At 50.5% G+C, this 26652-nt stretch overlaps 1 protein-coding gene across 2 annotated transcripts in view; it reads left to right on the forward strand.

Annotated features, from left to right (window-relative positions):
- INPP5D (inositol polyphosphate-5-phosphatase D) overlaps positions 1-26652 on the forward strand; it is a 110737-nt gene that overhangs the window by 23153 nt on the left and 60932 nt on the right. For both annotated transcript variants that reach the window (XM_032857516.1, XM_032857515.1), the window contains exons 3-4: positions 23176-23326; positions 25487-25658. In XM_032857516.1, the coding sequence (XP_032713407.1) occupies positions 23176-23326; positions 25487-25658 (323 nt within the window). The remainder of the gene's footprint in view (positions 1-23175; positions 23327-25486; positions 25659-26652) is intronic.

Consider the following 26652-nt stretch of genomic DNA (forward strand, 5'->3'; position numbering starts at 1 on the left):
GCAATGACACGGAGAGGGTCATTGAGAGAATGGGGGAGAGAAGTGTGGAGGCCAGTTAGCTCAGCAACACCCAGGCAGAAGCCGAGGCCTGCCAAGGGTTGGGGGTGCCAGGTGCAGGGGAGGCCGAAAGTCCGCACACTTGGAGGCACAAAACAGACTCAGGAGTCCTGGGATTGGGACAAGAAAGTCTAGGGGGCTGGGAAAGGAGAATGAGCAGTCAGGCATCCTGATTGGCCAGATTACAGCCCAGGAGCAGAGAGGAGAAGGAGGTGCTGTGTCTGAGCTTCTCTGTCCTCTCTGGATGGGGAACTGATTCAAGAACTGTGATGGTCCTGTGTCTGCTCATTGGGCTTATGTCAGTGCAGCTTTGGAGAAGTGGGAAGACAGAAGGAGGGGTCAGGGCAGGGGCTGGTGCCTGGGGTCCCATGAAGCAGCAGGAAGAGAGAGCCTTGGGGATACGGGATGGATCCAAGGGAGGGTCCCCTTACTCCCCCTGGGCCCTACCTTCTCATCCTTTCTCACCATTCCCCCATTTCTTGAGCCCTTCCTGGAGCCAGCCACTTGATCTATGTCCTTTAACCAAATCCTAGAAAGGAGTATCATTACCATTATTCCCATCCGAAATACAAGGAAACTAAGGGGCTAACATTGTTTGCTGGGTTCATACAACTAGTCAGCGGTGGGATAGGGATGTTATTTGATCTGCCATGCTCTGGCTTAAGGGCCAGGCCACCCTACCTCTCCTTGGCTTGGCTCTTAGTTACCAAGGTGCTCTGCAACCCGGGCATCTGCCTGGAAGGCCAGATTGAGCCTGCTGCCGCCGCCATGTTTGGCTACTGACTTTGGCTTTCCTGGCCACCTAAGGTTGACCCTCGCAATGGAACCGGCTGTGAGTGGTATGGCATTTGAATCTATAACCTTCTCAAATGAAGCTCAGGATGACCATACTCTCAAACCAAGTCCAATCAGCGCTAGAGCCCTATCTCCTGACCATAGTCCCTAATGACTTGTCATTCTAGAATGACTTAGCTCAAAGATTCCCCATGTGTTCATCTGCTTGTTCATTCAGCATATTTTGGTTAGGGTACTGGGGGTACAGTAGTTAGTCAACCTTGTACTGTGTCCTTGCCCTTATGGGATAGACGTTCAGTTTAGAGACTAATGACAAGCAATTGTCAAGATTATCTCTTGGTGGGCGCCTGGGTGGCTCAGTGGGTTAAGCCTCTGCCTTCAGCTTAGGTCATGATTTCAGGGTCCTGGGATCGAGTCCCCCATCGGGCTCTCTGTTGGGCAGGGAGCCTGCTTCTTCCTCTCTTTATATCTGCCTGCCTCTCTGCCTACTTGTGATCTCTTTCTGTCAAATAAATAAATAAAATCTTAAAAAAAAAAAAAAAAGATTATCTCTTGGGCCCCAGATTTGTATATCTAGAAGTAGAGGTGTTTCAGGCATTTCCATAGCAAAAGGAGTTCCCCTCAAGTGGGAGGAAATGAATGACCCAACCAATCCCTCCAAAAAATCATCACTCCCTCTTCTGTGCTCCCCTAGCACTTCCCCTCCTCCCCCTACCATGCCCTTCCCATGTGGGTGACTCTTAGCTCTGTGTCTCTCTCCCCCTATCTCTCCACCCCCATGAGCTGTGGGTGCCTTGGGAACACGAACAAGGACTCTTTTGCTTCTGCCTCTCCTCTAGAGCCTGATATAGGACAGAGAATTCATAACCATTCATTAACAATTGGACTTGGCTTGAGATAGAAAAATCCTAATTTCTTCATTAGTCATTTTTTTTAAGTTTTATTTTTTTAAACATTTTATTTATTTATTGACAGAGGGAGATAGAGAGCACAAGTAGGCAGAGAGGCAGGCCAAGGGAGAGGGAGAAGAAACAGGCTCTCTGCTGAACAGAAAGCCCGATGTGGGGCTCGATCCCAGGACCCAGGGATCATGACCTGAGCTGAAAGAAGCAGCTTCTTTCGGCTCAGGTCATCATCCCTGGGTCCTGGACCACCCAGGTTCCCCACCGTTAGTTATTTTTACAAAGAGATTCACCATTAGAGGGTAGGAAGTTCTGAGAGTCCCTTCATTACAGCTGCTCTTGACAGTCCAAGTGAAGAGTCCCTAGGGGGCAGATGGCCATCAGAGCACCTGCCCGTCTCTCCACCGTATTTACTCTCTTTCGTGACTTGGGGAGGAAAGGTTCTGAAGTTTTGAAATGAAGAACTGTGTTTTCCACAATCCAATATCTCTGGTAAATATCCACTCTTAAGATCCTGGAAAGAGGCCATAGTACCTCATACTGGGACAAGGACAGGACACAAGGACATAGTCCCAGCTTTAAAGAGGGAAACCAGACATTCACAACAAGTGGATTTCAAGGTTATTCAGAAGTCTGCAAGAAAAACTGTTGACTGCTCTGGAACCCAGACAACAGAATAGCTCTCCCTTTGTGAGAAGGCATCAAGGAGATAGTCACTCCTACCAACACCAAACTCCTCCCTGCCCCGGGATCTTTACACTTGCCCTGCCCTCTGCCTGGGACTCTAACCCCTAGATTATCATGTAGCTAACTGCCCCAAAGTTACTCCCAGGTCTCCCTCTCTAAAGCCATCCCCTGCCCTGACAGTCATTCCGCTATGACCCTGTTTTATTTATTATTTTTATTCATTATTCATAGCTCTTACCACTGTCAGCAATATATTAGTTTTCTTTTGCTGCTGTAACAAATTACTGCAAATGTAGTGATTTAAAAATCACCCAGATGTGAGGCACCCAGCTGGCTCAGTTGGTTGAGCATGTGACTCTTGATCTCAACATTGCAAGTTTGAGCCCCACATTGGGGGTAGAGATTAGTTTAAAATAAAATCTTTTTAAAAACCAACAAATGCATTTTCTTACGGTTTGAGGGGTTGGTAGTCTGAAATGGGTCTCACTGGGCTAACATCAAGGTGGTTGGCAGGACTATGGTCCTTTCTGGAGACTTGGAGGGAAATCGGTCTTTGCCTTTTGGCTCATAGCTCGTTTTTCCACCTTCAGAGCCAGGAATGGTTTTCTCCCCTTTCCACATCTCTAGTTCTGACTCTCTTCTTTCCCTTATGAGGACCCTCAGGATTTGATTGGGCCCACCTGAATAATTCAGAACACTATCCCTGTTTCAAGGTCAGTACATTGGTGACCTTAATTCCTTCTACATCTTAAACCTCCCCCCCCCCCCCCTGCCCCCCCGCCATGCCGTAAACATACCTCTGGGATTCAGGGATCAGGCTGTAGACTTCTTGGAGGGGGTTCTGCCCACCACAGTGACTATCTGTTATTTATTAACTCGCTCATTTGTCCTCTGTCTCCATTGTGAGGATGTGAAACCCAGGGGAGCTACGACCTTGTCCTTCTTGCTCACGGCTGTGTCTGCAGCTCTTAGGAGAGCAGTGGCCCACGGGAGCTTCTCAATAAACATTTGCTAAATGGTTGAACGAAGGGGTAAATTTGTAATATGAGTGGGGGAGGAAAGGCCTCCATTTCTTTATCTCTGCAAGGAGGGGAGTGCAATGGAGACCTCCAGAGGCCTCTGTGCTCTAAAATTTTACGATGCCTTCCATGACAATGACATTGACCAAGGTTTAGGAGAGGCGAGCAGCCATTTCGGACTCTGCAGCAAGAGCTGCAGGAACTGGGCCTGGGGCTAAGGGAAGGCGGCAGAGGAGTGTGGGGCGAGCAGCAGAGTCAATCAGGGAGCTGCCCCAGGCTGCACCTCCCCGAGGCAGCTCCTCTCCAGGCTGAAGATGTGGAACTTGTCTGCCAGCTGTCATTTCTGTCTCCCAACAAGTATCTCGAGAGTTTCACAAAGAGAAATGAAGCAAGCTAGAAAGAAGATCATCTCAGGACTGTGTAATTAAGGATAAAAATATCCCTCCCAAGCTCCCAGCAAAGAGGAGGTAGAGAATGCCCCTGATCCAGCGAAGCCATGAAGGGTTTTGAAAGATAATGATTGGTACAGGTTTTTAGTGTGGATAAGCTTGCACCATTACGGACACCATCTATCTTCAAAGAGCACCAAAAACCGCATGGTTACATTCTTCACGGCGAGGAGTTCCAAGTGTGCAGCTTTGTTAAATACAGAACCTTTGCTTGGGGTGAGAGAAAAAGGGGAAATGGGCATAGAGAAGGAGAAGATGGGCTTCCTTCTTTGCATGTAGCAGAAGGAAATGGTGATTCTGGAGGCAACTGCTCAATCCTGGAGGTGGACGAGAACTTAGGGGCTCCCAGGAGCAACCCCCTGCCCCCCCATCTCCCCTCCCTTCTGTCTTGAGCCAGAAGGAGCCAGGATACAGAGCTCATGCCCGGCTCACCACCCTCCCCCTGGGTCCCCACGCCCACTCCAGCCCTCTGCATCCCTCAGTCCAATCCCACGCTTCTTACCTAAAGGATGTATTCCTGCTGGGAGGCGTGAACACACTTCCACCCCAATGGTGCAAATGGTCACGAAGGAAGGAGAAAGATAAATCACAGGGCCTGAGAGAGATGAGAAAATAAGCGGCCTCTCCATCTGAGAGCAGCGAGAGTGAGGCCCCACAGCTCACACAGCCCGGCCATGCCCACTCCCTCCCTCACTCATCTGGCTAACTCTTCTTTTCTTTCTTTTCTTTTCCTCTCTCTCTCTCTCTCTCTTTTTTTTTTTTTTTTTTTTTTGCCTTAAGAGGGTTTCTTGCAGGTCAGTATTTATTATCTCTGCTTTTTCTCTTAGCAAAATAGTAAGTGGGGGTGAGGAAGTTCAAACCAAAAATACTCAGCACAGATAAAATCCCCAGCCACCGAACACAGACTTGCTTCTGGGGAAACTGTCCATGTAAATAGGTTTCTCTAAAATTTAACTTTAGAACCCGTACCGTACTTGCCAGTTCAAAAATAGTCTTAGAGACTTTGTGGGAAGTCCTTGGAGCACTCACGAAAGCATTCTTTTGAAAGTCGACTCTGATATCCGGGGGAGAGGTTTGCAAAAATTTGACAACGGGCGGCATCAAGTCCACTCAACTTAGGACAAACGGCACGATTTTCAGCGCACTGTGGTTCCCTTTAAAAGTGAAAGTGGTCGGAAGGTACAGACATCCACTTAGAAAATCAGTAAGTCCTGGGTGTGTAATGTACAACATGCTAGCTGTAATTAATGATTGGGCGTTATATATTTGAAAGTTGCTCAAAGAGTGGGTAGATGGCAAAAAGCTCTGATTGCAAGAAAAAATACTTTGTAACTGCATGTTGATGAAGTTAACTAGACACGTCGTGGTGATTGTTTTGCAATATATACCTGTCTAACTTGAGTCATTACGTTGTACCCAGGAAGCTAATATGATCTTATGTCAGTTATAGCTCAATTTTTTTCATGTGAAAAATGAATTTTATTGGAAATGTTGCCTGGGAACAGAGAGGAATGATAATGTTAATAACATTGTGGCTAAGAGTCCTCACGCCATCATCTGGATCTCCCTACTGCTACCTGTCCTGAAAAGGCTTTGGACCGCACACCCCCTTTGGCCAAAGAATGGTCTCACAGGTGTTTCTTCTGCCTCTACCCCGTTGGCCCTGTGCTGCTCCCTGGGCTCTAGAAACAGGTGGTGTGCTGGTGCCCTCGCTGATAGAGCCCAAGAGATTCTCCAGCTCTGGGGATGAGGTGGCCACTGGCCACATGTGGATAAGTACTTGGGTTGAAGCTAGTCTGAGTGTTTTTAATTGTTTTAACCAAGGTGTCACTTCTGTAATAATTATTTTCCTCTTAAATATTTCACTTCTTGCCTTTATTTTAAAATTATTGTGATGGGAAATGGGATCATCTCAGAAAATCTGGGGCTCAGAAATGCGGTAGCTGCGGGTGCCTCACAGGAGTCCCCGCAGAGACTGGGGAAAGGAAGTCTGAGACCTGACTGAGGAAAGGCTAGACGCTGGGCTGGGGGATTTGGAGACTGTTCTGCGGGCAGTGGGGAGCCATGGCGGGTTGTGTGTAACAAAATGAACCGTTTGCAAATGAGCAATTCTGGGACATCTCTTAGGTTCACAGTATTGTGTGACCACTATCTCTGTGGAGTTTCCAGACATTGTGATCATCCCAATATAAAACCCCAGACACATAGAATAATAATTTTGAAGTTAGTTGTTGATTGTTTTTTTTTTTTTTTAATTACCTTTCGTTCCTTATGCCCCTTTCCCTGGGCGTCAAGACCCATGTAGAAAGTTGTTCCTGTTCTCTCCCCCCGTTCCCTTTCTTTCTTATTTTCCTGTCTGTTTCTTTCCTGTTCTTCTTCTTCTTCTTTTTTTTTTTTCTTTAAGATTTTATATCTTCATTTGAGAGAGAAAAAGAAAGAAACAGAGAACACCAGAAGGGAGGAAAGGGAAAAGCAGGCTCCCCATGCAGCAGGACCCGGGGATCATGACCTGAGCCTAAGGTGTCTGCCTTAGCACAAAAAACCAACACCGCAATCAGCGGGCTTGTGCAAGTCCTCTGTGACACATGCTGCAAGTTCTATTCAAGACGATATTAGTAGGGTGAAGGAACACATGTTCTCAGCCTACATACAGCCTCTTCATCCAAAAACCCCTTCCAAGTGGCCCTCCCACCCGATGTCACTTGGGGCCCACCAACCATGTCCCCACATCCTCTCAATACTAGACATCGTCAGGGTCTCGAATTTTCACCACGCAGTGGGCAAAACATGCAATCTCAGTATTTTATTTTACATTGCCTTCATGATAAACATTTTTTCCTATGTTCACTGGTCTTTTGTATTTCTTTTCCTGTGACTTGCCTATTTAGAGTCTTTGCTAGTTTTTTCCCTTTAAAAAGAATCTTTCTGGTTAAAAAAAAAAAAAGCTCTTTATGTGTTTTGCATTTGGGGAATTAGTTAGTTATGATGTAAATATTTTCTCCTGACCTGTCATATTTTAAAGCTTTGTTTATGGTTCGTTTGTCATGTGGAATTTTAACAGTGTTTATGTAGTCAAATATTTTCATTTATGGATTCTAGGTTTTATGAATTATTCTCAATATTATTTATCCAGGAAAGATGTTATTTTTTTCCTAACACTTTAATGATAAGCTTTTATCTCTTTATGTTTTACATTTGTTATAAAATAGGAACTATACGCCCGTCCTCCCAATGGAAAGCCACACCATATGTTAAAACATCCTTCACGACGACCACCTTATCACACACTAAATCCTTACTACCTGGCTTTGTCATGTGTGTTCCCATCTGATGGACTAAGTTCCATTGCTCACTCGTCTCTTCATTCCTTGGGGGTTTTCATGCATTTTCTTTCCTAGGCCCATTTTGTAATCAGCTTGCAAAGTTCTTTTAAAAAATCTGTTGGAAGGGCACCTGGGTGGCTCAGTGGGTTAAAGCCTCTGCCTTCCGCTCAGGTCATAATCCCAGGGTCTTGGGATTGAGCCCCACATCAGGCTCTCTGCTTAGCAGGGAGCCTCCTTCCCTTTCTCTCTCTCTCTCTGCCTGCCTCTCTGCCTACCTGTGAGCTCTGTCTGTCAAATAAATAAATAAAATCTTAAAAAAAAATCTGTTGGAGCTTGTATGTAATTACATTGAATATATGGATTCATTAGAAAAGAAGTTATAACCTTGCCCTATCAGGTCCTTCCATTTGGGAGCATAGCATCCCTTTTGTTTGTTCAGATTTCCATATATATATATATCATATATTATATATATATAATATATATATAATATATATATATAAAGATTTTATTTATATATTTGTTAGAGAGAGCATATGCACAAGCAGGGGGAGTGGCAGGCAAGGCTGAGCAGGGAGCCAGAAGTGGGACTTGATCCCAAGACCACAAGATCATGACCTGAGCTGAAGACAGATGCTTAACTGACTGAGCCACCCAGGCATCTCTTAGATTTCCTTTGATGTCTGTTTTATGCTGTCTTTTATATTTTCTCAGTATGGTTCTTATATCTTACATTCTTACATGTGATGGAAGTTAGTTACCTTGGCAGGAAGAATCTGTCTTTTCCAGGGCATTTTCTGATTGGGCTCTTTTGATGTCTGGGGAAGTCGTGGTGCTTGGGGACTGTTCTCATCTCTGTTTCTGAATTATCTCATGAGTTTTCACTGTTTCTTTAATGTATTCTTTGGCCTTTAGAGAGTCCACATGATTGGAGTACACTGTCTTGTCTGCAAGTAATGTAGACGCATCTCTTCTTTTGGAGAGGACCGATTGCAGGGGATGGGAGCCATTTCAGGTGTCCCCTGCTGCCAGGGACCCACAGGGATGTCCATGGCGGGGCCATGGTGGTTGCTGTTGTCTTGCTTCTGATTTCTGAGCATGCAAATCAAAGACAAGGAATACAGTGGGAATGCTGGGAGAAGGGTATCCACCAAACAAGGCTGAAACTGGAGTGGCAGAGTAGACAGGCAGTTGGGTAAAACCAGGTGGCCAGTGCCCAATGGGCCCTCCCCCTGACTCACCCACTGCCCCACCTCACAGACCTCTGCTTCCACCCACTTGCGTCCAGCACCCAGCATAATTGAGCCAGACTCCTGCTAGCTTAGAGGTAGCCACACATGGGTGAGATCACCTCCTGGGTCCTAATTTGAATCACTGGTATAAATGAGAGGGAGAACCCAGCAGCACCAGAGGCCACATCCAGGTTGACCATCGGTGGCCTACTCCCCTCCTCACCCATATTCCTCCATGCAGATCTCAACCAAAAAAAATCATGGATGAATATGAAAAAATTCTTTATTGAAACTATATATATTTATAGCAAAAATCACAAACTGGTACACAACCCCACCCCGTGTTGGATTTTGTGTTCTTTTTGGCTGACATATGTTTTTAAAAATTACGAACCAGCTAAGAGCATTTTTAGAAATTCCTAGACTTTATAAAGTGTTCTGAATTTCTTAGTGTCCCTTGAAAAATTTAAAGACCTAATCAGCTTAGACCTACATCACCCCAGGGTAAGCATCCCCCTTTTGGAAGGTGTGGTATTTCCCTTTGATGGGTCGAAGTCCCCATCTCTTCCTCCTGCCTCAGTCCCAGCCCGTTCCACTTGCTTACACCACCTGGCTGGCCTCTGCAGGTGGCAGAGCTGTGATCGCTATCAGATGCAAGTGATCTAATTCATAAGCTAGCAACTATATATAGGCCTTCTGTGTACATAAAATAAGAAAACCAAGTTCACCTGACTTGGTCTTTTCCCGATGAACTCCTGCTAGTTCCCAGGATCGCCACTTGCTTTGGTACCTCTTACAAACCATGCTGTTAGTCATCTGATCTAGAAGCTTGCCTGGAATGGACACAAAGCTCACTAAAATGTCAATGACAGAAGAAGCCACCTGACCCACTGTGAAAATCACAGCCCGCCTGGCCTTCCCGCAGGCATCTGGCTGTCCCCTCTACTCTGCCCTCCCATGGTCAAGTCCCCACACAGAGTGTGCTTCCTCCCCTGGGGAAGGCTCGGATTCTGTTGAAACAAGTACGGCTGCATTCCCCTTTTTTGTCTGGGGCTTTGGGCCATGGTGTAAGGGTGCTTCCGTCATAGAGCAGCAGGAGCCTGCAAACGGTGACTTTCAGTTCCTCTACAGAGCAGGGTGTTTACCCCGAACCGCCCATCCCCTACTGTCTACTGCACTAAGCCTCTCACCCCCAGAAAGGGGGCACCAGAGGGCTCATTCTTCGCTGCATCTCGCCGTAGGTGGGAAAGGCAAGCGTGTACATGAGGCCTCTCAGAATGAAAGGGAGGATTTTGCCAAAATTCTAAGTGTTGCTGCACCCCATGCAGTGGCAAACATTTGATGCCGAGTTCTCCAGGGGAGAAAGCAACACCCTGGTTTGCAGTGTTTGCCAATTCCTGTGGTGTAAATACCTCTCACCAGGACTCCCACCACAGTGGCCACATTGAATAACCAGCTCCTGGGGTTCCAGAAGAACTGGGTTTTGAGCCAGGATGAGTTAGCACAGATGTCATGAACCAGCAGCAGCAGCACGCCCCTGGCCTGTGTATTACAAATATGCACCTGTTACTGCCCCATGAAGTCTGAGCACCTCTGTGCCAGTGGACGTCCTTATTAGAGACTCATATGGCTTGAAAGAGGTCAGCCAGATTACTAAGCACTTCTGCTTTACATAGAGCCCTTTTAATCCCCAAAACCTTATTTATCAGTTTTACCCATTCCTTTTTTTCAAATCACATTTGGGGAAGATTTTTTTTTTCCCTACCTGACTGTTCTACTTAATTTTCTACTCCTCTGAACTTCAGTTTACCCACCTGGAAAATAGGAGCTGATAATATATTAGCATATTCAACACAGCAGATTTCCGTGATGATAAGGGCTCTTGCTGACAGAGCCATGCCCTGGGCTTGGCTCATTTCAATGCCTGGCCAAGGAGATCTTAGAATCTTCACGTATGGCCAAGGAAATTGGCTTAGATTGGAAAGTTAAATGCCGTATCCTAGGCCGTACAACTATTTGGTGGTGGAGCTAAGATTTGAATTTGTAGCTGATGCAGGGTGTTTCTAAAAATGAGTTGCAAGCACTAAAAAATCTGAGATTTCATTCAAGAGTCTGGATTTTTACCTTCCCTTGAATATTCTGAAGTTCGGGCAACTTTAAGCCTGTGTTACCCCATGGGGATAGAATTGGATATAAGTGAAGCGGATCCCATCAAAAGGACATTTTTCCAATGTGCCACAGTCCCCACCTCTCCCTAGTGCCTCCCATCATGTCTGCTTCACTTGCATCAGGCTCCAGATTTTGTGCTTTTTACTTACAGGCCCCTTTGCTTTCTAACTAACAGTTACTTCCCCTTGCCACTTCTTCCTCTCCACTTGACCTGCGACATAGGAGATTTGGGTAATTAATTCAGGTCAAATCAGAAAGGCCATAACACAGGGAAGAACCCATCTTTTGCTATCAGGCTCCGTAATCAAAACCGCAGTGCATTCTCACTATACAGTATTGTCTTACCCACTGCTTTGGTCCCTTCTTGCCCTTTATGCACTTGTATACCCTTCCTTGAATAGGACAACCCCTGGGTGGGTGTCTTTTTATTTGAGTGTGTTCTTACCAAATGTACATTGTTGTTCTTGTGCAATTTTTTTTTTTTGATTTTTATTTATTTATTTGAGAGAGAGATAGTGAGAGAGAGCATGAGCGAGGAGACGGTCAGAGGGAGAAGCAGACTCCCCATGGAGCTGGGAGCCCGATGCGGGACTCGATCCCGGCACTCCGGGATCATGACCTGAGCCGAAGGCAGTCGTCCAACCAACTGAGCCACCCAGGCGTCCCGTTCTTGTGCAATTTTAATTCACCGAAATGATATCACAGCTCTCTGTGTACTTTCTACTTTCTTCACCAAAGGATCTTTATAAGATCCTTCCGTATTGCATCTTACACATGAAGTCTTTGTTTCTGGTTGCTGTGTGACACCCTATGTGTACCTTGATTGCACTTTGCCTCTCCACTCTCCCAGTGATGGGCACACCCAGATCTCCGCCACCTCAAAGCTGTGATGGTCATGTGAATAGGTGGCCCCGTGTGAATCTGAGGGCATATGTGCGGGTGTGAAAATGCTAGCTCATAGACAGCACACATACACTTTGCCTGAATTGTGTCTGATGTTCTCCAGAATGGCAACATGGTCTCCTTGATTCTTTATATAACACAGATGTTGAAGGAGGAGTGGAGGGAGAGATGGCTTATAGATATATAATATCCACTAGTAAATAAGGTCTTTTGGATGGAGTTCAAAACAGACTTGCCTCCTACCAAAGGTCCCAGAACACACAGGCAGAAAAATCAGAGGACAGTCCCCTTTCGGAGTCCAAGAGCCTAGAACCTCACGTAAGGAACCCGAGACATGGCTCAGATCTTGTGGTGCCACTTACAGGGCAAGGCATTTGGCCCTTTTGAGCCTCAGTTTCTTCCTCTATAAAATGGGAAGACCAACAGAAGCTCAAGGAAAGTTGTTTGGGTGCTCGAAACTTATTGTCCCTTCCTGCCTTCATTCTCAGCACTCAGATAATATGCGATGCATTTTGTCGCCAGAATGCTGAGTTTCTGAGTATGCCCGTTAGGGCATTTTGTCTAGCTGGCTCAGGGACACACAGGACCAGAGGCCCAATTGCCTGAGTGGGTTTTGGACTTGTCTGTGCAGAAAGTGGAGCAGCTTATGCACCGAGAGTGTGCTGAGCCCGAGGGAAGAGAGGAGGGAGGAAACAGAGACAGGTGTGGTGGTCCTCATGGGTGGCCGTGTTTGTGGGAGGAAGAGGAAGCGAAGGGCTTCCAGTCTGATCAGCTCCTCCATTAAGTGGGGGATGGGGGGGGGAGAGATCCAAATTCTTTGCTATTGGTAAGGGACTTGGGTAGAGGGCTTGAGGGAGAATTCTTGGATCAGCTGTTGAGGGAAGGCTCAAGATGAACGAGGACCGGTTTAGGGCAGTTGAGCATCACAGATCAAGATCTTCCAGAAGCAGACCTTGACCTTGAGTACCAGCAACTCACTCAAGAAAAGCTCTCAGGAGAAACCTGTACGGGGCTGGGAGATGCAGGCCAGATATGGGCCAGCCAAGCAGAGGTGCGGGCCAGGCGAAGTCTCAGACCTAGCCTGATCCTCCGAGGAGCTCTGGAGCATGAGTTAGACCTCACGGTTTGTCCCGCATGGAGGTGAAGAGTTGGGCTTTTGCACACGCACTCCAGGCACACGTTGGCACCTCTGGTGGGCACGGGAATGTAGAGCTCTCCCCCGTCTCTCCTGAATCTCTGTAGAGGGAGGCAACTCCAGGGCTCGAGGAGAATTAGGTGAGGTTGCAGGGTCAAGTCTTCAGCAGCAAAGCTCATGGCAGATTGCAGGACCCAGGAGGGGTGAGCAGAACCCCACATTGTCCATTAAGCCCTGAGCTTAGAACTGGCACTTTTGCCCACATTACATTGGCCAAAGCAAGTTGTGTTGCCAAACCCAATGTCAGTGGGCAAAGAAGTAAATTCTTCACATGCTAGTGCAAGATGTCGTGAGGCACCGTGATGAGGGTGTGGCTATGAACCCGAGAGCTGGGAACAGTCCTCCTTCCCCGCCAAGTCTGAAGCCCAGGCTTCTATTTATGTGAGCTCTCAGAGAAAGCGGGAAAGCTTTCCCTGACAACCTCACTGAGATGCCGGGTGTGGTGCCGTGTGTATAGGTGTCAGCTGTGACTGCTGACAAGGGACCCATCCTGTCCCAGGGCCTTCACTGCAGGCTTGTGGTCCCCAGATGGGGTTGCCACTATCCGAACACCCAGACCACGAGCTGGCTGGCGGATGGAGCACTCTCACTGCCCGCGCCGTGGCTCCTGCAGTGGTGGCACCAGGAGAGACCTCAGAGGGCGCATCTAGAGCTGTCATTTCAGTACCAGCTCGAGGTGTCAGTTTCTCTGCCCTCTAGCTTGCAGCTGCTTTGATGTGAGAGGTTCAAAGCACTCTCTAAGCCATTCAAGTCTGTGAGGAGGGCTCGGGGTGCGCTCCCACTGCACAGATAGCTGAGAGTGAAAGGCAGAGATTTGCGACCTCACGATCTCAGATCCCAGTGGGGATCCCAGCTCACAAGTGATAAAGCGTGGGGGTGAGGGTGTAGGGGGGTGGGATGTTGATCTGGCATCTGAGTTTTCCCCGGCAGGAGAGAGCAGGAGGCAGGAGGAGCCAAAGGGGCAGGACCGGGGGAACTGAACGGGTGGAGGGGTACAAGCCCAGGGAAGGGGCATGGGTTGAGAAACGGAGATGTTGGCTCTGAGCATCAAGGATTTAGAAGTAAGTGCAGACTGGCGGTGAGCAGAATCCACGCCAAGTCGTTCTGGGAAGTCTGCCCAAAACAAGGCAAGAGAAAAGCCAAAGAACCCAGCTTCAAGAAGCGGGGACTGGTTAGAACAAGGTAGATGGGAGATCCCAGCCTGTTGGCTGGGAGTAAGACAGAGCACTGCCCCCCCACCCTACAATGTGTTCCAGGCCGACCTGGCCCAGTGGGCAGCCTGGTGCTTGCCGGGGAGCTGGGGGTGAGGCATGGCACAAGCACGTGAGCTGGGAGCACTGACGTCCCGCAGGCTACAGCTGGCGGGTGTGGGGCTGGGGCAGGCTTGGCAATCCCCACTTTTCTTCCTTGGAGCTTCATGCCTTCTCTCGTAGCTGCCACATTATTGCCTTCTGCGCATGTGAGACCCTGAACGAGCCTAGTGTTGGCTTTCATGCTTCCTGCACCCTCAAACATGTGATTTGGGGACCCTGCGGGGGGGCAGGCCAGTGGAGACAGGACTGTGGTCACGGATAAGAGATGCCAGCCTCCCCACCCCCATCCCCGCCCACTGCAGCTCGGAGGGCAGGCCTGCTGCCACCGGGATTCGGGATTTGAGATTCGAGCTCCTCCCGCGAGCGCCGGGTTTCACACCATCCATCCCACCCACCAAGCCGCTGGAGGCTAAAGCCTGCCCAAGAATCGGAGAATTGCTAACCACCTGGTTCCACCCTGAGCTGGCAGCTCCCCGTGTCTGGTGTCCTCCCTCCTTTCTAGCCAGAAAGTCCTTGGGTCCCCACCCACCACCTCCCATCCTCAAGCTTTCCCGTGGGTGCTGCTCTTCAGACCTTGTCGCTCACCACCTGAGACTCTGTTTTCTCAGCTGTAAAATGAAGCAGTAGCACCCACCTGTGATGCTCGATCTGCTGTACATGGGACAGCAGACACAACGTACCTGGCCCAGTTCAGTGTCTTCCATTGGGGGAGGAGTGGGGCATCACCTAGGAAGAGCCAGAGAGGTTCCAGAAGCCTCCTCCTCAGAGGGACACCTTGCCTGCCCCTGACACAGGGCGCACCATGGGGAGCTGTGTCCTCACCACTTCGAGCCAATCTTCCCCGCCCCTGCCTCCTCCATCCACTTGTGCCGCGTGACCCTCTGTGGTTGTCTTTCTATTCTTGGTCCGTTATCTGAGCATCAAAGATGTTTCCAAGATGTAGTCTTTGTACAGAAACCAACAGAAGCATAGAGACCAGTAACTTTTTTTTTAAGTTTATTTATTTATTTGTCAGAGAGAGCAAGAGAGCACAAGCAGAGGAAACAGCAGGCAGAGGGAGAAGCCAGCTCCCCACTGAGCAAGGAGCTTGATACAGAACTTGATCACAGGACCCTGGGATCATGACCCGAGCTGAAGGCAGTCGCTTAACTGACTGAGCCACCCAGGCGTCTCTAGAGCAGGAACGTTTCTATACCACTTTTTAAAAAACCTGACACTCTTAGGCAAGATGCCTTGGAAGCCTCTCTCCTTGGAGTGTGTATGCTTGTGTCTGTGTGTGTTTTAATTAAATGGGCTAGGTTGCATAAACTAATTTTTGAAACTTTTTAATTATTGGGGATAGCTCAAAAAAGTGTTTCTGTGTAGCCACCATGTAGATAAGGGTAAGTTAATATGAGGTTGCATAGTTCCTATCTTTGCCTTTAAAATGACTGTTTTGTGGGGGGACATTTTGAGATGCGCAGACACCCCACTTCTCCGCATTGCTCCCACTGGTGTCTGCGTCTTTAGCGTCTGTCCACACTCGCCTGAGTCCCTCGTTGCCGTGACTCTGGGCGGCCGGCGACGACGTCCATCATCCCTTTGACGGTTGTCAGTCGGCATTCTCCTGTGAGGGAGAGTGTTCCCTTCTCATGTGTTCACATCAGGATGGACTCATCAGCTGCTTGTTTACTCTGTGAATTATAATTATTGTTATTATTCATCTTGGTGCTCAAATGGTGCTCACATAATCGTCATCACTTTCTGAGCATTTCCTTTCTTCCCCGGCCAATGGATGCTCTAGGCCGACCAGATCCCTTTCCTGCCAGGTCTCGGAATCAGCCTTCTCTCCCAGGAAACTGGGTCTTTTTAGCTAAGTGTCTTTTAGCAACCGAGACCTGAGCTCTGAGTGTGCTTGTGGCAACCTGGGCATCTGTTTTGGCTCCCAGGCTCCTGTCAGTGGATAGAGCAAGGACACGTGTGGGGAACAGACATGCATGCTCACACATGCATCCATATTTACCTGGGTACAGGTGAATGTACCTCGAGTGCCCTCTGATCTGTCCCCAACCAATAGGACACTACGGACAGTTCATTCTAGCCTGATTGCATTCCCAGGATGAAGCCTGGCTCCGGTTTCTCCTTATTTCTCTGCATTTGCACGTTTTCCTGGATCTAGCCAGTCTCCCGCTCTGCTGCCCCTGGGCCTCTAGGTTAGGCCTCCTTCTAAGTTCCCTCCTGCATCTTCTGCCTGCTGATCACCTCCTTGGCCCCTGCCCCCAGAGCCCCATGACCTTCAGAGGATGAGCAGGGAAAGGAAGCGAACCAATAAACAGGTTTGGTTTTTTTTTTAAGATTTTATTTATTTATATGACAGATCACAAGTAGGCAGAGAGAGAGGGAGAAGCAGGCTCCCCGCTGAACAGAGAGCCCAATGTGGGGCTCGATCCCTGGATCCCGAGATCATCACCTGAGCTGAAGGCAGAGGTTTAACCCACTGAGCCACCCAGGCACCCCCAATAAACAGGTTTTGAAGAGAAGAGGAGAAGGGGAGGGAAGAAGAGGGACAGACTGATGGGCTTTTATGCAGACACATCCTGGGGTCTCTCCTAGGCCATATAGTTGAAGAAGGATTTCTGTATCTCAAGCTGGCCTCCAAAGCACTTTCCAAACCTGCCTGTCCCTACTGTTTCTCTCATTAACCACGTTGCTAAAACAAAGGTCTGGGGTGTCCTCCCTCGGCCCCTCCCTGACTGTTCAGTCCAACTCTGGCCCCTCTCCTTCCACTGCACCTCCCTAGTGCAGAGTCGGGTTGCCAGCAACTCCCACTTCTGTCCTGACCTGCACACAGCCAAAGTGATATTTCCAAAAATACATGTCTGATTAAGTCACACACACACACACACACACACACACACACACACGCTGCACGCGCATACGCACTTTGAAATGCCTTCAATGGCTCCAAGTCACCTTTAGAGCAAAATCCCAACTCTGCAAGTCCCCAGAGGCCCAAGAGACCCATGAGCTGGCCTCTCCCTTTCTCCCTTCTTCGTCAAAGTTGAAGTCTGCAATTCTTAGAAAGAGGTTTTGGAGGGAGAAGGTGGAAAGGATTGAGAACCACCCAAGGGCAGAAGGGGAGCCGAGGAAAGCATTTCAGGGGCTGGCAGGGAGAGGGGAGGGCCAAGGCAGGGCCAGAAGGAGGTGGGTCCCTGCGGCAGTGTGCAGAGGACAGGACAGGGGGCATTAGTCCTCTGGGGCTGGGAGGTGAGGTTCTAGAACACAGAGCCTGGGCCTGGACATCACCCCTGACCCTGTTCCATCAACACCGTGCCTCGGTGGTTATATGGGAGTCCCGGGTCTGGGGGTGCTCAGAGGCCTGGGCTGAATCTCTTTCTGCCCCCACACCCACTTCTAAGCTCTCAGATACCCCTCCACCCTCTCCAGGAAGATGGAAACAGTGACACCAGCCACCTTAAGGCCCTCCTGGCTATTTCTTCATGGCCCCCAAATGCCGTGTTCACCCTGCTTCAGACCTTCTAGTGACTTCCTCATCGAACTTACTTGAAATGCTTTGCCACAGTGGAATAATGAGCATGGTTTAGTTTTTGTTTTTGATTTCCACTGCTTAATACTTTTTCATCATTTGTAAAATGTCCACCATGATTGGATATACTTGTTCATTTCAAACACAGGCTGGCGGAAGCTTGAGGACAGGGTGCCTTACAGCAGCAGCTTCCTGCCTAACCCCCTCAGCTCCCGCTCAGCTCTCCCTCGCCACCCTCCCCACCCCCGCTGACCTCCTGTGCCTAGACTTCTTTCAGTTCCCCATTTAGATCCCAGACAGTGCTGAAGTTAGAGCAGCCCCCTGGGAAAGTTGAGTCTGTCCAGTGCTCTGGCCTCCTTGCCCTGTTTGCCCTTCCTCTGCAGGGTGTCTGAAAGTCACAGCTATTTCTGGAAACACCCCATTTCTCGGAGCACACAGCCCTGAGCCTCTAACAGACCAGATGCTCAGCTGCCCTTTGTCGTGAAGACCTTGGTGGTAGTATCTTCCGGAGCCCTGGGGCTGGGACTGGGGCCAGCCGTCTTCCCTCACTCTGACCTTCCCCAGGAGTTCTGGACCTGGGTGAACGCAGGTGCCACATGATAGAGAGAAAGGGCCCTTCCTTCAATTCTTCTGATGTGAGGCCTGTTGTATGTACTGTCCACGTCTCTGAGAGCGGTGGTGGGGCAAGTCACTGCCCTTGAAGGGGCTTCAAGGACTGCATGAGGCAAAGCCAAGCAGGATCCCTTTCCTTCTGGGACTTGGAAACTTGTGGGAAGGCAAGCACCCCTGGGAGTGGTGGGGAAAGGCTTTGTGGAAATGCTAGTGCTGGAAAGCGCCTTAACCTTTCCATACACCTGGAGATCTTGATGGAGACAGGAGAAGAGAAAGGTCTCTTGTTTCACAATCTGAACTAAGCCCTACCATGTTTTTTCTGTGTGACTTTTGGTGATGAACCTAATTTCATGTCGATTCCACAAATCCCAAAAGGCCAATTGTTCTGGGCCCACGTATCGTAAGTTGATAGGCAGACTTAACAGAGGAAATGCTGCTCCTTGCTTTTTTAAAATCGAGCTGTCTGTGATGTGCTTTAGATATCCGCTAAAGAGAGGAGCTCATTCCTGATGGTCGGAGAGTAGCCGCAGAGCAGAAATCCAGCTGTCCACAGGCCCTACCATGGGGAGGGTCTTTAAGTGCATGGGGCTCACGTTCACGGTACAAGTGTAACGTAGGGCTGCAGGGTTTTTCTGTTTCAAAATGACTTGATAAATCTCTTCAGGAAGGCAGTGGCCACGGAATGAGGAACAAAGTCTGGAGGCCCCAACAGTTAAGGATAAAGGGCAGCCCCCCTTCCCCGGAAGCGTGGCCAGTTCCCCCTCCCAGCAGCCACAGAAGGCCCCAGCTCCTGCCATACAGCCCTCCTGGGGTTCCAGGGTCTGCCCTTCTGCTGTGCTGCTCCCAGGCTGGTAACTCTGCTGCTGCTGGCTCTGGAACGCTGCTCCCCTCTTACTGGTATCCCTACACCCTGTCCATGACGTGATCCCCAGATCCCCTGGTGTAACATGACATCTGGCTCCTGCCAGGACCTGACTGATACATACAACAATCTTCTTGTCAACATTTTGCATTTGGAAGTTGTTCAAAAGGCACCATGAGGGCTGGGGTCCAGGGTCATGGGAAGAGTGGTCCCCGGCTGCCAGCACCCATCCACACCGTTTCTTTGCATCACCTGTCCCAGACCTACATAGGGTCCTCTCTGACCATCTCCCCCGACTCCCAAACTGACTCCCCACGAGTCCATCCAGTCACTCTTGCTGAGACCCTCCAATTGTCATACCCTACAGCCCCGTTCGAGGGTAAAGCACTAAGCAGACCTGGCCCCTGACCACAGGGTACATAGTAATGTGGACGTGGGCTTGACCAGACACCTACCCCAAAGGCCCTCAGGGTTCCTGCTGGCCATGGTCAAGGTCCCATTTCCTTGGAAGCCCCAACACCCAAACCCTACTCCTGGCATTGACTTGGCTGGGTTTGTGAGGTCTCCCCCAAGTGTGGCTGCCCTTTGAGCAGCCCTGCACCCTTGCTGGCCCCCCACCCTGCCCCTTTGGCCACCCCACCTTAACAGAGAGTCTTTCTTGGTCTAGCTTAGGAATGAGAACACACCGCTGGCTTCTCCTTTCTCTCCTGGCTGGGTGGGACCTCTCCCTGCCTGTCCAAACACTGCTTACCCCATCACCCTCTCACTCCTTTACCCCCTCACCCCCTCACTCTACCCCAAGCCTAGGCCACCTCAAGAACTTATATAACCCTGGGCACCCTGACCTTTTTCTCTTCCTGTTTCTATTCTAGAATGTGCTTTGAACATAAGCTCTTAAAGGCATCTCTGCAAACCCCTTCAAATCTTAGTTCCAACAGCAAATACTGATGAGAAGAGCTCCTCAAAGTTAGGGTCAAAGAGACCCTAAGTTTGTCTAATTGGTACCCTGCCTTCCCCATTTCCTTTGCTTCTGTTCATGCTGCCTGTTGAGCCCCGTGTGTACAGTGAATCTTCACTCCAGGTGGGACCTACACACGTAGACCCTGCCTTCTGGAGAGTGGCCCATTTCCTGGGTGCATCCCTCTCGTGAGCGGTGGGGAGGTGCAGGAAGGCACTCCTCCCCAGGCAGTGCCTTTCAGTAGCTGGCCATGGCACTGGCTTGCCCGCCTGTTCCCCCAAGACAAGCTGCCCCACCGTTCTTGAGGTTTGGACTCAACCCTCACCATCTACCTTCCTGGGACCTGGGGACCCTAGAAGCAACCTTGGTTGTCCAGGCCCTGATTCCCTGGCCTCTGTGAACAGTCCAAGCACAAATAGGGTCCAGCATCTTTGTCTCACCAACAGTGCCCAGCACCTGCTGCTGGCTCCCGGGTCCCCCCGACCCACCTCCTAGCTTGCTGGATCTGTAAGGATTAGATTCATGGTCAAGGGTCCTGTTCTTCTGCAAGCTTAAGACACCGCATATTTCATCAAGTCCAAGATGCTGCTTTTTTCACACTCAACATCTCCAAAATAAAAGGTGTCCACACCGAATGGCATGTCCTAGTTCTGTTTTAGCTTTTCAGGTCACATGTAATAACGTCGGTCTTAGTTTCTGTGTATCTTAAATTCCCACATCCGATGGGCTGCCTCAAACACACATTCCCGGCTGGGAACCCTCTTTCAGACCCACACATGAGCTGTTTCACTTTGACTTTCTTCGGTGGTTTCATATCCTTTTCCCATATGCCTAATGGCTTGTCATCCATGAGCTATAAATTCATTGACAAAGATGATACTTATCACAGCTGCTTTAATGCAATCGAATTCATCGATCTTGGGTCATGTCAAATTATTTTTGTTATTCTCCTCACTTTTGGGTTTGAACCTATTCTGGTTACTTTTTAAAAGGCCTGGCTGCTGCTGCTCAAATATTTCTGGTTCAATAATACTTGAAAGAGATTGCTTAACATGGGGCTTTGTGACAACAGGGAATTTATTGGAAAGAATTTTTTTTAAAAGTTGTTAAACTCTATACATTTACCTAATAGCTTAAACCACAGAGTCAAACACACATATGTAGCCTCATGTAGAGATTTACATGTGTGCTGTGAGTATGCACACACAAACACACTTGGAGAGACAGAGAGGCCAAGTGGAGAACCCTGTGTCAAGGTGAAAGTCAGGTGGACTCTCCAAAGGCAAATGCATCCTCGCTACAACTTGAGGTTAACCACCAGGAACAGGGTCTCAGGGACAGGTCTGAGTCCTGGTCCTTTCGCACATGTCTGGGTCTGTCCCAGCCTGGGTCATCCTGCCTCTTTTGCTGTCCCAGTCCCACTTACCTGGAGCCCTGAAGACCCCCAGACCAAGGCACTATCCCAGCCTCTCACGTCAGTCCTAACCACACTGGAGCAACAGGTATCTGACTTGAAGGTGGGCAAGTCAGGACGATACAGCCACACTAAGCCCAGACCCTGTGTGTTCACCAACCTGGTGGACTGTCCAACCCCCATCCTCTTTGCCTGTTGGCCTTCTTTCCCACATATGATTGTCCCAGCCCCTTCAGCGAGAAGGCACCTGGCAGCCCCCAGGGGAGCAGTTGGACTTCTGGCTTCCAGCTCCAATGATGACACCTTCTCAACTCATTTTAAAATTACATGACTGCCAGGGCGCCTAGCTGGCTTAGTCAGTAGAGCATGAGATTCTTGATCTTGGTGTTGTGAGTTCGAGCCCCAAGTGGGGTGTAGATATCCCTTTAAAAAAAAAAAAAACAAGAAAAAATAAAATTGTACAACTGCCATTGATGAGATGGCTGTGATAATAATGCAGGTCAATCAGGCATTTAGTGGGAGGACCAGGACCGCTGGCCTCGGAGGCCAGGGAAGCCCTACCCAGGAGGGGGGGTCCTTTTGTCCCATCCCTGTACCCACCAACAGCCTGATCCTTTTCTCCTATCTAGCTGCCCCAGGCTCACTGCTCCTCCCTGGAGCCCAGCTACAACTTCCTCCTCCACCCAGGACTGCCACCCCACTCAGCCTCTTCTGTGAGGCTGAACACCTGCCACACTGTCCATTTTGCCCTCTGTGCCAGAGGGATCCCTCCAAGGGGATCCAAGATGCTCCTGGGTTTCTGCGAAGGCCAGTAGGGAGATGATGGTATCATTCCTTGAGACAGGGAACACAAGGAGAAGCAGGCGAGGTACTGGACAGGGAGGACGGACAGGGCTCTGGGGCATGTTGGGTTAAGAGCTGGAGGGTACATCATCTGTGAGGGGAGTCTCGTCCTTGCAGTTGTCCCATCCTGCCCTGCAGCTTGATACCCCTTTGGTGTGGGTGGGGCCTCCATTGGGCGGGGCCTCACTGGGTGGAGCCTCAGTGAGGTGGGGCTGGCTGCCAGGACCCACCTTGAATTTCTTGCTGGAGGGGAGCCTGGGTGGCTTAGTCAGTTAGGCGTCTGCCTTCAGCTCAGCTCAGGGCCCTGGTTGGAGTCCCACATCACGTTGGGCTCCTTGATCAGCAGGGAATCTGCTTTTTGCTCTCCTGCCACCCCTCCCCACTGCTTGTGCGTGCTCTCTCTCTCTCAAGTAAATAAATAAAATCTTAAAAAAAAAAAAAAGAGGGGGGGTGCCTGGGTGGCTCAGTGGGTTAAAGCCTCTGCCTTCTGCTCAGGTAATGATCTCAGGGTCCCGGCATCAAGCCCGACATCAGACTCTGCTCAGCAGGGAGTTGGCTTTTCCCTCTCCCTCTACTGCTCCCCCTGCCTGTGCTTGCATGCACTCTCTTGCTCTATCTCAAATAAACAAATAAAAATCTTTAAATAAGTAAAAATAAAATAAGAGTTTTTTTTTAAAAAAAAAGAAAGGGAAAGAATCTTTAAAACTGTTTGTGCCTTTTGCAGACTGGCCTTGGGCTGCTGGCTACAGGACGGCAGGGTGTGGGTGTGGTGGACAGACACTGCGTAGGAACCCAGGGCTTTTTCTGGATCGAGGTCACTCCCTCAGCTTTGTTGGTCTCTGCTGCAGATGGCCTCTGTGGTTAGGTGATGTCCCAGCCAGTTGAAATGTACTTCAGTCTGGGGTTCTGTCCTCAGGCATCCGAAGGGGTCCCCATGAGGTTCTTCACCAAGCTGGACCAGCTCATCGAGTTCTACAAGAAAGAAAACATGGGGCTGGTGACCCACCTGCAGTACCCCGTGCCCCTGGAGGAGGAGGAAGCCGGTGACGAGCCAGAGGAGGAGACGGGTAGGAAGAGATGGAAGGGAAGGCAGGAGGGGGGCACGGGGTTGGGGAGGGGAGTCCTGCGGTGTTTCAGCACAAGTGCTTGTAGATTAAGTGGGTCTGATTATCAGAGGGAGAGAGGGTGACATGGTGACCAAGAAAGCTGGCTCTGGGGTCAGACAGACCTGGGTCGGACTTCCTGTTCCCTAGCTTCTTAGCTGTGTGACCTTAGGTAAATTGCTTCACCCCTCTGAATCACAGACTTCTCTTAAAGAGACACTAAACACAATACCTACCTCTCAAGGTTTCGTCCCGGGAGGCACCGAATGTAGAGCCCAGAGCCTCTCACACAAGAAGCACTCAATAAATGCGGCTATGTCCTCACCAAAGTCATCAGCTGCGTTTCGCTGTAAAGAGAATGAAGGAGGAAATGCTTGTACCTAACTGGAAGGGGAAGAGAGGCCCTTAGAAAGTATGTGAGGGTCAAGCCTCTCCTTAAAACAGTGGGGGCCACAGAGCAACTAAACAAGAGGCCAACAGAGGAGAGCACGGTAGCCGGACCCCCCTGGATGGCAGCCTTCTCCCCTCAGAATTTCCCTTCCTAACAGAAACCCTGAGATACGTAACTGAGCCCCTCACCTGGTCAGGGATCTTCCTAAATTCCAGAGCCTGGAAACAGTTAGGTCCCCCACCCCCAGGGTTGCCCCCAGACATGCCGAGGTCCTCGTGGGCTGGTGCCTGCCCTTCCCTTCCTTGTGGGCCGCTCCAGCCCAGTGTACCTTCCTCCTGCCTTCCCAGAGACCCCTTTTGAGTGGATGCGAAGCCCAGCGGCTGCTTGGGCAGAGGGCGAATGCTGAGGGCCCGGCTTCTGTGTGGAGGACATGAGGGCCAGGCAGAGAGTTTCAAAAGGACCACAGCTCCATGGAGGCTGAGAGGGACCCAAGCAGCCCCTGCCTCTTCTCATCCCTGCTCCGAAATAGCCAGACCTGATATGTAGCCGTGGGGGCCTGGGTCGCTCACTGGATATGTGCTATGGCCACCTGTCCCCCAGCTGTCTCCAGGTGCCCAAGCCTTGGTCCTGGTGCTGAGAAGCCATCCTGTAGAGATGCCCTCCCCTCCCTCACCTCTGCTGGCCTGGCTATGCTGCCTTTCTGGAAGGCATCTAGAGAAAGCCCCCAAACTTTCCCTAAGGGCCGGGAAGAGAAGCCCAGTCTTGTGACTACTGGCTCCACTTCCCCAAAGGAGGTGCTGCTGTCGGCTTTAACTTGACCAGTATGACTGTCACCCCCACCCTGCCCCTTGGTCCAAGGGGTCTGATTTGGCTCATGTCTTCTCAAGGCACTGCCGGCCCCCACAGGGCTCAAAACATACTCACACCATCGCAAGAACCTCAGGCCAGGGGGGGACGTGAAGAGCTTGTCCTCTAAAGAGGACGTCCCCAGGCGGCCCTGTGGTAGGGGCCCTGGCATGGCCATTTGGGGAGGCAAGAGGCTGGAGCAGGATGTCGTGGACCCAAGAGGTTCTGCACCCTTGCCACTGGTCATGTGTGCAGGACAGAAGTCTGAAGGCAAGCGGGCAGGAGTCCCTTCTCCAGGGCCGAATTCAAGTTGTTTGTTTTCTATTTCAGTTCTCTGCGTGAAGGGGGGCCCCTCACATTCCTTTATTTGTCTCCTAGGGTCTGGCAGGGAGAGAAGGAACAGCAGAGGCTGGAGGGAAAGCAGAGGAAAGGGAGGCCAGGGTGGGAGAGAGGGGAGCAGCGTGCCTGCGGCCTGCCTGCTCCCCACCCTTGCTCCCCCGTCTCAGGAACTGGGCCTCTGCCCCCTCCAGGGCCCCTGCGCCAGCCTGAAAGCTGGACATCCTTCTGGAGCCACTGGCTCCACCTGTCCAAGGCCAACAGCCCAGCTGGCCCGTGTTTTCTGAGCACTTCCATGGGACAAACAAAACCCCAGGGCCAAAGACCACCAAGACGAGGTTCCTGCCATCAGCTGGCTTCCCATCTGGTCAAGGAGAGCAGACATGAGGGACAGCGCAGGCACAGATGGGGTCTGTGACTGGGCACAGTGGCCTGGATGGACCTCGCAGGTCGGGGAGGGGTCCCTCCACCAGGGAACCCTTGGTAGGTGGGGGATTCTGAGAGAAGCTAGTGCTTGGACCAAATGGCATCATTGCTTTTCCCTTGGGTAGAAGGTGTCCTGTCTCCACCCGAGCTGCCACCAAGGAACATCCCTTTATTTGCTGGGCCATGTGAGGCCAAAGACATCCCTCTCTCCAGCGAGAATGTGAGAGCCACCGAGGTCAGCAAGCCAAGCCTTTCGGAAACACTGTTCCAGCGGCTGCAGAGCATGGACACCAGTGGGTGAGTTCCCACCTGGCGGGCCTCTCCAAGGCCGACCTTCAGTGCCACGACCCCTGGGCAGCTCCCTCTGTGCTCGCTCCCAAGCGTGCCACCTCCTTGCTAGGACAGCTTGTTCTGGAGCACCTGCCCACCCGCCCCCCGGGCTCCCAACATTAGCTCTGAGGAGGCCTGGGTCACTGCTCAGCTGCCTGCCTGGCAGGAGCTGGTTCTGGAATGACCTAGAGTTCTCGGCTGCAGAGATGTGGCCCTGCTTCTGGGGTTAGGGGCCTCTGCTGGGATCCCCTTCCTGGGGCTTGCTAAGAACTCCATGTGTCATCCTTCCCCATTATGGATAGCTCTACTGCCATGGGGTCTACTGAGGCAGATGGCCCAAGGCCAGGAGGTGCCTACACTGTAGCCTGGACCTGCCACTCAGCCCTGTTCTGCTCTGGGATCTCTGCCGGGGGAGCCACCTTCCTTGTCACCAGAAATAGGCCGGAGCAGTATTTCCGTGTGTAGTATAGACTATGGCCTACACCGTAACAAGCTCCTTTTTTCATGGGAGACACAGTCATTCTGCTACTTTAGGTTTTCCTCGCTCTGATCCCGAGCTCTCTGGATCTCCTCCCGTAGGTAGGCCCACCCTGGCTCCTGGTGGTCCATGCCCAGGGTGTCTGGCAGTTTCTTGCTGTGTACTGCAAGAGGGGCGCATGGGACTGTCACTCTGAAGGGGTGTTGTTGTCTTGCACACCACAGGCCCCAAAAGCGAGACGGGGCAGGGGGATGGCTACAACCGGAAGGGAGCTCCATGAGCAGGGCTGTGTCCCCACGCCCCGCACGTCGCCTGGCACAGAGTAGGCCCCTTTCCGATGTGTGTTGCATGACTTAATAAGTTAGTATGCAGTGACTTCCGTGCATTAAAAATTTAAAGAGTTTTTTTTTTGTTGTTTCTTTGTGAGAAAAAGCAACCCCCCCGCCTCCCCCACCGAGAATATCCTAACGGGTTGGGGGGGTG

The sequence above is a fragment of the Lontra canadensis genome, unplaced genomic scaffold (assembly GCF_010015895.1).
Source record: "Lontra canadensis isolate GAN:19392208 unplaced genomic scaffold, GSC_riverotter_1.0 scaffold13, whole genome shotgun sequence".
NCBI classification, from domain to species: domain Eukaryota; kingdom Metazoa; phylum Chordata; class Mammalia; order Carnivora; family Mustelidae; genus Lontra; species Lontra canadensis.